General features: G+C 46.4%; 1 protein-coding gene across 1 annotated transcript in view; it reads right to left on the bottom strand.

Moving 5' to 3' along the window:
* Positions 1–9,840, bottom strand: part of LOC129858664 (putative uncharacterized protein DDB_G0271982) — a 12,299-nt gene extending 2,459 nt beyond the window's left edge. Inside the window, exons 1-2 of the mRNA XM_055927963.1 lie at positions 9,830–9,840; positions 6,020–6,125 (exon numbers count right to left, since the gene is read on the bottom strand). Coding sequence (XP_055783938.1) covers positions 6,020–6,125; positions 9,830–9,840 — 117 coding nt within the window. The remainder of the gene's footprint in view (positions 1–6,019; positions 6,126–9,829) is intronic.
* Between the last annotated feature and the right edge of the window lie 2,433 nt (positions 9,841–12,273).

The following is a 12,273-nucleotide window of genomic DNA, read 5'->3' as shown; positions in this document are numbered from 1 at the left end:
GAGGAAAGGAGAGGAGGAGCAGAGAGGAGGAGGAGAGGAGGAGGAGGAGAGGAGGAGAGGAGGAGAGGAGGAGAGGAGGATAAGAGGAGGAGAGGAGGAGTGGAGGAGAGGAGGAGAGGAGGAGGAGAGGAGGATAAGAGGAGGAGAGGAGGAGAGGAGGAGAGGAGGAGGAGAGGAGGAGTGGAGGAGAGGAGGAGAGGAGGAGGAGAGGAGGATAAGAGGAGGAGAGGACACTGGGACTGGGATGGATTTACTGAGTGTATAGACTGGATGCTTCTTCTATTTCCTGACACGATTCAAACAAAACTAGATAAAAATATAATTATACATTTTAATTACAGACTGAATACTGAGTTAGAGATTCAGTGTAAAACTAATTAACATTTAAGAGATTAAATAAGATTAAATAAGACAATAAACTTAGAAACAGATACTCTTCCTGTGGTTCTAGAATGCACAAAGATAGACAGTCTTGATTGGTTTTGATGGAACTCGGATGGAGGGCTAGAGGAAGAGGCTATACATGTTGATAGACTTTGGGTAGAGGGCGAGAGGAAGAGGCTATACATGTTGATAGACTTTTGGTAGAGAGCTAGAGGAAGAGGCTATACATGTTGATAGACTTTGGGTAGAGGGCGAGAGGAAGAGGCTATACATGTTGATAGACTTTTGGTAGAGAGCTAGAGGAAGAGGCTATACATGTTGATAGACTTTGGGTAGAGGGCGAGAGGAAGAGGCTATACATGTTGATAGACTTTGGGTAGAGAGCTAGAGGAAGAGGCTATACATGTTGATAGACTTTGGGTAGAGGGCGAGAGGAAGAGGCTATACATGTTGATAGACTTTGGGTAGAGAGCTAGAGGAAGAGGCTATACATGTTGATAGACTTTGGGTAGAGGGCTAGAGTAAGAGGCTATACATGTTGATAGACTGGGTAGAGGGCTAGAGGAAGAGGCTATACATGTTGATAGACTTTGGGTAGAGGGCTAGAGTAAGAGGCTATACATGTTGATAGACTTTGGGTAGAGGGCTAGAGGAAGAGGCTATACATGTTGATAGACTGGGTAGAGGGCTAGAGGAAGAGGCTATACATGTTGATAGACTTTGGGTAGAGGGCTAGAGGAAGAGTCAATACATGTTGATAGACTTTGGGTAGAGGGCTAGAGGAAGAGTCAATACATGTTGATAGACTGGGTAGAGGGCTAGAGGAAGAGGCTATACATGTTGATAGACTTTGGGTAGAGGGCTAGAGGAAGAGGCTATACATGTTGATAGACTTTGGGTAGAGAGCTAGAGGAAGAGGCTATACATGTTGATAGACTTTGGGTAGAGGGCTAGAGGAAGAGGCTATACATGTTTATAGACTTTGGGTAGAGGGCTAGAGGAAGAGGCTATACATGTTGATAGACTGGGTAGAGGGCTAGAGGAAGAGGCTATACATGTTGATAGACTTTGGGTAGAGAGCTAGAGGAAGAGGCTATACATGTTGATAGGCTTTGGGTAGAGGGCTAGAGGAAGAGGCTATACATGTTGATAGACTGGGTAGAGGGCTAGAGGAAGAGGCTATACATGTTGATAGACTTTGGGTAGAGGGCTAGAGGAAGAGGCTATACATGTTGATAGACTTTGGGTAGAGAGCTAGAGGAAGAGGCTATACATGTTGATAGACTTTGGGTAGAGGGCGAGAGGAAGAGGCTATACATGTTGATAGACTTTGGGTAGAGGGCGAGAGGAAGAGGCTATACATGTTGATAGACTGGGTAGAGGGCTAGAGGAAGAGGCTATACATGTTGATAGACTTTGGGTAGAGGGCTAGAGGAAGAGGCTATACATGTTGATAGACTGGGTAGAGGGCTAGAGGAAGAGGCTATACATGTTTATAGACTTTGGGTAGAGGGCTAGAGGAAGAGGCTATACATGTTGATAGACTGGGTAGAGGGCTAGAGGAAGAGGCTATACATGTTGATAGACTGGGTAGAGGGCTAGAGGAAGAGGCTATACATGTTGATAGACTTTGGGTAGAGGGCTAGAGGAAGAGGCTATACATGTTGATAGACTGGGTAGAGGGCTAGAGGAAGAGGCTATACATGTTGATAGACTGGGTAGAGGGCTAGAGGAAGAGGCTATACATGTTGATAGACTTTGGGTAGAGGGCTAGAGGAAGAGGCTATACATGTTGATAGACTGGGTAGAGGGCTAGAGGAAGAGGCTATACATGTTGATAGACTGGGTAGAGGGCGAGAGGAAGAGGCTATACATGTTGATAGACTTTGGGTAGAGAGTTAGAGGAAGAGGCTATACATGTTGATAGACTGGGTAGAGGGCTAGAGGAAGAGGCTATACATGTTGATAGACTTTGGGTAGAGGGCTAGAGGAAGAGGCTATACATGTTGATAGACTGGGTAGAGGGCTAGAGGAAGAGGCTATACATGTTGATAGACTTTGGGTAGAGAGCTAGAGGAAGAGGCTATACATGTTGATAGGCTTTGGGTAGAGGGCTAGAGGAAGAGGCTATACATGTTGATAGACTGGGTAGAGGGCTAGAGGAAGAGGCTATACATGTTGATAGACTTTGGGTAGAGGGCTAGAGGAAGAGGCTATACATGTTGATAGACTTTGGGTAGAGAGCTAGAGGAAGAGGCTATACATGTTGATAGACTTTGGGTAGAGGGCGAGAGGAAGAGGCTATACATGTTGATAGACTTTGGGTAGAGGGCGAGAGGAAGAGGCTATACATGTTGATAGACTGGGTAGAGGGCTAGAGGAAGAGGCTATACATGTTGATAGACTTTGGGTAGAGGGCTAGAGGAAGAGGCTATACATGTTGATAGACTGGGTAGAGGGCTAGAGGAAGAGGCTATACATGTTTATAGACTTTGGGTAGAGGGCTAGAGGAAGAGGCTATACATGTTGATAGACTGGGTAGAGGGCTAGAGGAAGAGGCTATACATGTTGATAGACTGGGTAGAGGGCTAGAGGAAGAGGCTATACATGTTGATAGACTTTGGGTAGAGGGCTAGAGGAAGAGGCTATACATGTTGATAGACTGGGTAGAGGGCTAGAGGAAGAGGCTATACATGTTGATAGACTGGGTAGAGGGCTAGAGGAAGAGGCTATACATGTTGATAGACTTTGGGTAGAGGGCTAGAGGAAGAGGCTATACATGTTGATAGACTGGGTAGAGGGCTAGAGGAAGAGGCTATACATGTTGATAGACTGGGTAGAGGGCGAGAGGAAGAGGCTATACATGTTGATAGACTTTGGGTAGAGAGTTAGAGGAAGAGGCTAACCCTCGCAAGGCTACCGGTCCAGACGGCATTCCTAGCCGCGTCCTTAGAGCATGCTCAGACCAGCTGGCTGGTGTGTTTACGGGCATATTCAATCAATCCCTATCCCAGTCTGCTGTTCCCACATGCTTCAAGATGGCCACCATTGTTCCTATTCCCAAGAAAGCTAAGGTAACTGAAGCATTCACTTCCGTCATCATGAAGTGCTTTGAGAGACTAGTCAAGGATCATATCACCTCCACCCTACCTGACACCCTAGACCCACTTCAATTTGCTTACCGCCCCAATAGGCCCACAGACGATGCAATCGCCATCACACTCCACACTGCCCTATCTCATCTGGACAAGAGGAATGCCTATGTAAGAATGCTGTTCATTGACTACAGCTCAGCATTCAACACCACAGTACCCTCTAAACTCATCATTAAGCTCGAGACCCTCGGTCTGAACCCCGCCCTGTGCAACTGGGTCCTGGACTTTCTGACGGGCCGCCCCCATGTGGTGAGGATAGGAAACAACATCTCCACCTCGCTGATCCTCAACACTGGGGCCCCACAAGGGTGTGTTCTCAGCCCTCTCCTGTACTCCCTGTACACCCATGACTGCATGGCCATGCACACCTCCAACTCAATCATCAAGCTTGCAGACAACACTACAGTGGTAGGCCTGATTACCAACAATGACGAGACAGCCTACAGGGAGGAGGTGAGGACCCTCGGAGTGTGGTGTCAGGAAAATAACCTCTCACTCAATGTCTACAAAACAAGGGAGATGATCGTGAACTTCAGGAAACAGTAGAGGGAGCACCCCCCCCCTATCCACATCGACGGGACAGTAGAGGGAGCACCCCCCTATCCACATCGACGGGACAGTAGAGAGAGCACACCCCCCCTATCCACATCGACGGGACAGTAGAGAGAGCACCCCCCCCCGTCCCCCGTCCACATCGACGGGACAGTAGAGCACACACCCCTATCCACATCGACGGGACAGTAGAGGAGGAGGTGCAACGTTTTAAGTTCCTCGGAGAGCATCCTCACAAACTAGCTAGGATACCCAGGGTGTGTGGGCATCCTTGTGGTTAGAGCGTTGGGCCAGTAACCGGAAGGTTGCTGGATTGAATCCCTGAGCTGACAAGGTAATAAATCTGTCGTTCTGCCCCCGAGCAAGGCAGTTAACCCCCGCTTTAAGCCATAGCCAATTAGCATTAGCATTATCTCCATTCACCCACAATGGCAGCGGATTAGTGTTTAGCATCATCAGCCTTATCGCCATTCAGACCCCGCCGCCGTCCAGACTGCCCTCTCTCCCTAATCTGTCCTTCAGGTGGTCTGACACATGACCGTGTCTGTTTAATAAACTGCCAATTCAGCACTACAGACAGTGATAGAGAGTCTGATAGAGGGACTGATAGAGACAGTGATAGAGAGTCTGATAGAGGGACTGATAGAGAGAGTGATAGAGACAGTGATAGAGACAGTGATAGAGGGACTGATAGAGACAGTGATAGAGACAGTGATAGAGGGACTGATAGAGACAGTGATAGAGAGTCTGATAGAGACAGTGATAGAGACAGTGATAGAGAGTCTGATAGAGGGACTGATAGAGGGACTGATAGAGACAGTGATATAGGGACTGATAGAGACAGTGATAGAGACGGTGATAGAGACAGTGATAGAGACAGTGATAGAGGGACTGATACTGATGGAGAGGCTGGTGGAGAGGCTGATAGAGAGGCTGATAGAGAGGCCGATAGAGAGGCTGATAGAGAGGCTGATAGAGACGCTGATAGAGGGGCTGGTAGAGAGGCTGATAGAGACAGTGATAGAGACAGTGATAGAGACAGTGATATAGACGCTGATAGAGAGGCTGGTAGAGAGGCTGGTAGAGAGGCTGGTAGAGAGGCTGATAGAGACAGTGATAGATAGGCTGATGGAGAGGCTGGTGGAGAGGCTGATAGAGAGGCTGATGGAGAGGCTGATAGAGAGGCTGATAGAGAGGCTGATAGAGAGGCTGGTAGAGAGGCTAATAGAGAGGCTAATAGAGAGGCTGATATAGAGGCTGATAGAGGGGCTGATAGAGAGGCTGATAGAGAGGCTGATAGAGAGGCTGATATAGAGGCTGATATAGGGACTGATAGAGAGGCTGATAGAGAGGCTGGTAGAGAGGCTGATAGAGAGGCTGGTAGAGAGGCTGATAGAGAGGCTGATATAGAGGCTGATAGAGAGGCTAATAGAGAGGCTGATATAGAGGCTGATAGAGAGGTTGAGAGGAGAGAAAGGAAAAAGACAGGTCAGCTCATTTGCATGTCCGAGTCCTTTGAAAACAGAGGTCAGTTTTCTAAATCCGTTGTGTTATTCTGCATGTTTCATAACAGCACCAAACATAACATAATGATCTACACTGCACTCTCTCTCTCTCTGTCTGTCTGTCTGTCTGTATCTCTCTCTCTCTCTGTCTCTCTGTCTCTCTCTCTCTCTTTCTCTCTCTGTCTCTGTCTCTCTCTCTCTGTCTCTGTCTCTCTGTCTCTCTCTCTGTCTGTATCTCACTCTCTCTCTGTCTCTCTCTCTCTGTCGCTCTGTCTCTCTCTGTCTGTATCTCTCTCTCTGTCTCTCTGTCTCTCTCTCTCTCTCTCTCTCTCTCTCTCTCTCTCTCTCTCTCTCTCTCTGTCTGTATCTCTCTCTCTCTGTCTCTCTCTGTCTCTCTCTCTGTCTCTGTCTCCCTCTCTCTCTCTCTCTGTCTCTCTCTCTCTCTCTCTCTGTCTCTCTCTCTCTCTCTCTCTCTCTCTCTCTCTCTCTCTCTCTCTCTCTCTCTCTCTCTCTCTCTCTCTCTCTCTCTCTCTCTCTCTCTCTCTCTCTCTCTCTCTCTCTCTCTCTCTCTCTCTCTCTCTCTCTCTCTCTCTCTCTCTCTCTCTCTCTCTCTCTCTCTGTCTCTCTCTCAATTCAATTCAATTCAATTCAAGGGGCTTTATTGGCATGGGAAACATGTGTTAACATTGCCAAAGCAAGTGAGGTAGACAATACACAAAGTGAAACAAACAATACAAATTAACAGTAAGCATTACACATACAGAAGTTTCAAAACAATAAAGTGAGGTCCAACACCAGCTGACTGAAAGGGCTCGTTTCTGGGCTCAGCTCTTGGGTTTGAAGTGCTTTAAATTGCAGACTCGAATTTGGACTTGAATTTAGATGTAGCAAAAATGTTAATGATCTTTTCTGTATTTTCATTATTACTGGAAAGCGGCCCAATTCTGCCCTACATGCATTAGTTGGTGTATTTCTCTGGACTTGTAGGATTTTCCAACAGAATTCTGCATGTAGGGCTTCAATTGGATGTTTGTCCCACATTTTAAAGTCCAGTTTATTGAGTGGCCCCCAAACCTCACTTCCGTAAAGAGCTATTGGTAGGATCTCTCTCTCTCTCTCTCTCTCTCTCTCTCTCTCTCTCTCTCTCTCTCTCTCTCTCTCTCTCTCTCTCTCTCTCTCTCTCTCTCTCTCTCTCTCTCTCTCTCTCTCTCTCTCTCTCTCTCTCTCTCTCTCTCTCTCTCTCTCTCTCTCTCTCTCTCTCTCTCTCTTTCTCTCTCTCTCTCTCTCTCTCTCTGTTCCCCTCTCTGCTTCCATCTCTACCTCTGTCCACCTCTCTGCTTCCATCTCCAACTCTGTCCCCCTCTCTGCTTCCACCTCTACCTCTGTCCCCCTCTCTGCTTCCACCTCTACCTCTGTCCCCCTCTCTGCTTCCACCTCTACCTCTGTCCACCTCTCTGCTTCCACCTCTACCTCTGTCCACCTCTCTGCTTCCACCTCTACCTCTGTCCCCCTCTCTGCTTCCACCTCTACCTCTGTCCACCTCTCTGCTTCCACCTCTACCCCTGTCCCCCTCTCTGCTTCCACCTCGACCTCTGTTCCCCTCTCTGCTTCCACCTCTACCTCTGTCCCCCTCTCTGCTTCCACCTCTACCTCTGTCCACCTCTCTGCTTCCACCTCTACCCCTGTCCCCCTCTCTGCTTCCACCTCTACCTCTGTCCCCCTCTCTGCTTCCACCTCTCCCACTTCTCTCAATTTCAATTTATTTAAAATCAAAGGGCGTTATTGGCAAGTGGAATAGATAATAAACAAAAGTAAAATAAACAATCAGAAATGAAGAGTAAACATTACACTAACAAGTAAAAAATTATTTTGACTTTTCAAATGTTACACTTAAGCAATAAGGCACAAGGTGGTGTGGAGGCACTCGGAGTGCCTGGATACAGCCCTTAGCCGTGGTATATTGGCCATATACCACAAACCCCCGATGTGCCTTATTGATGTTATAAACTGGTTACCAACGTAATTAGAGAAGTAAAAATACATGTTTTGTAATACCCGTAGTACACGGTCTGATATAGCATGGCTTTCAGCCAATCAGCATTCAGGGCTCAAACCACACAGTTTATAATACTGGCTATGTACAGTGCTGTGACAATGTGCAAATAGTTGAAGTATGAAATAGACAGATACATATGGGTTGTACAATGGTGTTTGTTCTTCAATGGTTGCCCTTTTCTTGTGGTAACAGGTCACAAATCATGCTGCTGTAGTGGCATACTAATAGGAGTTTATCAAAATTGGATTTGTTTTAGAATTCTTTGTGGGTCTGTGTAATCTGAGGGAAATATGTGTCTCTAATATGGTCATACATTAGGCAGGAGGTTAGGAAGTGTCCACCTCATTTTGTGGGCAGTGTGCACATAGCCTTTCTTCTCTTGAAGGTCTGCCTACTGTGGCCTCTCTCAATAGCAAGACTATGCTCACTGAGTCTGTACATAGTCAAAGCTTTCCTTAAGTTTGGGTCAGTCACAGTGGTCAGGTATTCTGCCACTGTGTACTCTCTGTTTAGGGCCAAATAGCATTCCAGTTTGCTCAGTTTTGTGGTTAGTTCTTTGCAATATGTCAAGTAATTATCTTTTGTTTATGTCTCTCCATCTCTCTGTCTTCTTCCACCTCTCTCCCTCTCTCTGTCTGTTCCTCTGCCTCTCTTTCTCTCTCACTCTGTCTGTCTGTCTGTCTGTCTGTCTGTCTGTCTGTCTGTCTGTCTGTCTCTCTCTCTCTCTCTCTCTCTCTCTCTCTCTCTCTCTCTCTCTCTCTCTGTTCCTCTGCCTCTCTCTCTCTTTCTATCTCTCTCTTTCCCTCTTTCTCTCTCTCTCTCCGTTCCTCTGCCTCTCTCTCTCTCTCCTCCATGTCTCTTACTTTTTTCTGTGTCCATACTGTGAGTCCCTCCCTCCCTCCCTCCCTCCCTCCAGAGCGAAAAGAAAAAGGGTAAATTAATCTAAAAATAAATAATCAACTCAAAAGTCTTTCCCTTGGAAATCAGATCCTGATATAAACATTTGGCATTCTCGCCGCCATCTTCACTAATTGAGAGCAGGGTCTTTCGTGTGTGTGTGTGTGTGTGTGTGTGTGTGTGTGTGTGTGTGTGTGTGTGCGTGCGTGCGTGCGTGCGTGCGTGCGTGCGTGCGTGCAGTGTGCTTCTCTGAGGCAGATTTTCGCTGGGAATCTGTGGGGAAAATGCTAATGCTAACTTCAAAAGATCCTGTGAGGGTCGACTCCTTCAACCGAGTCCAGAGCAGCTGCAAGGCTGGAGTCTAGGATCCATGCTCTTTAAGTCCTACTGCTTCCAACACTCTCCTTAACCCTTTACATTTGTTGGAATTGTCCTATATCGATAGGGCTAAAAATAAATGTTTCTTATGTGTGTGTGTGTGTGTGTGCGTGCATATTTCAGTGTGTGTATGTGTGTGTGTGAGTGCGTGTGTGCATGCATATTTCAGTGTGTGTGTGTGTGTGTGCACATTTCAGATTTCAATGTGTGTGTGTGTGTTTGTGAACATTCCTCTCCACTTCATCTCTGCCTCTCCATTACCGCTATCTTATTGTCCCTGTAGCCATTAAAAATGCTTTAGTTCCTAGGCAGTTCTAATGGCTTTGGCTCCATGGTGAATAATACATATTTAATCGAGAGGAACACTGACTAATGATAACTCTTTAATTGCATTTTGACTCCTCCTCCATCAACAGGGATGCTGGAACATGTTGAATCCAATGCAGATGTGTCAAGTTGTGTCCTTTGGGTGGTGGACCATTCTTGATACACACGGGAAACTGTTGTGCATGAAAAACCCAGCAAGTTTGCAGTTCTTGACACAAACCGGTGCACCTGGTAACTACTACCAAACCCCGTTCAAAGGCATACATCTTTTGTCTTGCCCATTCACCCTCTGAATGGCACACATACACAATCCATGTCTCAATTTCTCAAGGCTTAAAAAATCCTTCTTTGAAACTTCTTAGGGCTAGGCCCCTTTTTTCTCCACTTCCTGTCTGAATGACGTGCCCAAAATAAATTGACTGTAGCTCAGGCCCTGAAGCCTGATGCGTATAATTGGTAACATTGGAAAGAAAACACTTTGATGTTTGTAGAAATGTTCAAATAATGTAGGAGAATATAAGCTGCCTCCAACGTCATTTTACAGCCTTTGGCAGTACGACCAACCAGCCTCACACCCGCGGACCATGTGTAACTACGCCAGCCCAGGACCTCAACATCCGTCGTCTTCATCTGCGGGATCGTCTGACACCAGTGTCGTGGTAATTTCCTGTATTACTAAATGATGAGAGTTATAAACCACACACAAGTCAGAGTTATACTTCATCTTCATCTTTAATTATATGAGCTTCACCATAGCCCTTTGACTGTCAGATCAATTCAGTGTCTATGAATGAATTCTGAGAGTGCTTACAAAAGAATTCTAGTATCTTCTATAGCCAAGTTACACCCCTCTCAACTCACTTGACGAACCACAGATCTCAGGGCAACATCAGAGGGGACATACAATGGTTCCAGACACTGCCATACTCCTCCCCCCAATGAGAAAAGGAGGGAGTGAATGGCATACAGACATTGTGGAGACAACTAACTGGTTCCCCATTAATCACGCCATCCCTTCACATGTTTTAGGAATAGTTACAGACACATTCCCATAAGAAGACAATGTTCCATTCTGTCCTCCTCCTTTCTGATATTCTGCATATTACCAGACATGTAATAGACAAGCCTGACCTCTCCCCTCTCTAGGCCCCAAGTGACTTTTCCCTAGAGGAGAAAGGAAAATGCATCTGCCAACAGTATAGTCCAAAAGGAGAAATTCTAATGACAAGTATCTCACATAAGCATATTATGAAGATAAATAAAACATCTTATTTATCGATGTTACCCAACTTATTCTGATTCATCCCCAACACCAGCCACCTGGACAACTGATGAAACGGAGGACTATTTCTGTCTGTAAAAAAAAGCCCTTTTGTGGGAAAAAAATAATTCCGATTGGCTGGGCCTGGCTCCCCAGTGGGTGGGCCCACATCCCACCCATGACTGCGCCCTTGCTCATTCATGTGAAATCCATTATTAGGGCCGAATACATTTATTTCAAGTGACTGATTTCCTCATATGTACTCGAACTCAGTGAAATCCTTACAATATTCAGACACCTTGACTTTTTCCATATTTTATTACATTACAAAATGGATTAAATATTTTTTTCCCCTCATCAATTTACACACAATACCCATAATGACAAAGCAAAACAGGTTTTTAGACATTGCTGATTTATAAAAAACTGAAATAAAAAACTTTCCATAAGTATTCAGACCCTTTACTCAGTACTTTGTTGCAGCACCTTTGGCAGTAGTTACAGCTTCAAGTCTTCTTGGGTATGACGCTATAATATTGTCAAACCTGTATTTCGGGACCTTCTCCCATTCTCCTCTGCAGATCCTTTCAAGCTCTGTCAGGTTGGATGGGGAGCGTTGCTGCACAGCTATTTGCAGGTCTCTCCAGAGATGTTTGATTGGGTTCAAGTCCGGGCTCTGGCTGGGCCACTCAGGGACATTCAGAGACTTGTCCCGAAGCCATTCTTGCGTTGTCTTGGCTGTGTGCTTAGGGTCGTTGTACTGTTGGAAGGTGAACCGTCACCCCAGTCTGAGGTCCAGAGCGCTTTGGAGCAGGTTTTCACCTCTCTGTACTTTTCTCCATTCATCTTTCCCTCCACCTGACTAGTCTCCCAGTCCCTGCCGCTGAAAAACTTCCCCACAGCATGATGCTGCCACCACCATGCTTCACCGTAGGGATGGTGCCACCACCATGATGCTGCCACCACCATGATGCTGCCACCACCATGCTTCATCGTAGGGATGCTGCCACCACCATGATGCTGCCACCACCATGCTTCATCGTAGGGATGCTGCCACCACCATGCTTCATCGTAGGGATGCTGCCACCACCATGCTTCACCGTAGGGATGGTGCCATGTTTCCTCCAGACGTGACACTTGGCATTCAGGCCAAATAGTTCAATCTTGGTTTCATCTGACCAGAGAAACTTGTTTCTCATTGTCTGAGAGTCTTAAGATGCATTTTGGCAAACTCCAAGCGAGCTGTCATGTGCCTTTTACTGAGGAATGGCTTCTGTCTGGCCACTCTACCATAAAGGCTTAATTGGTGGAGTGCTGCAGAGATGGTTGTCCTTCTGGAAGGTTATCCCATCCCCACAGAGGAACTCTGGAGCTCTATCAGAGTGACCATCGGGTTTCATATGGAAGCTTGATACACAGAACCTGAAGAGGGGGGGGGGAGAGAAAGGGACACTTATCGTGGATACATTTTACAGCTATTCTCACGGTAATCATATACTTTGCACACAAACCACTGCCCGATTGGAATAAGAAACCATGAATGTATACACGTGTGAATGCCTTTGTTCACCGTGTTTATCTCTGTCGGAACCAGCCCTCCTTAGGAAGGTTATTGGCCTTTCAGCGGCAAGCTTGTATGGCTCTGATTGTCCGACAGGGGTCTCCCCTTTCCCATCTTCTACTGTTGTTCACTCTAGCCAGCCATGTCGACGGTTCCCATTGGTGATGAGCGTAGTAGGATAGTCTCACTTAGATCGC

Source organism: Salvelinus fontinalis, chromosome 6 (assembly GCF_029448725.1).
Source record: "Salvelinus fontinalis isolate EN_2023a chromosome 6, ASM2944872v1, whole genome shotgun sequence".
NCBI lineage: Eukaryota > Metazoa > Chordata > Actinopteri > Salmoniformes > Salmonidae > Salvelinus > Salvelinus fontinalis.
Note: the sequence above shows the minus strand (reverse complement) of the source record. Positions and strands in the feature narration are given on the sequence as shown.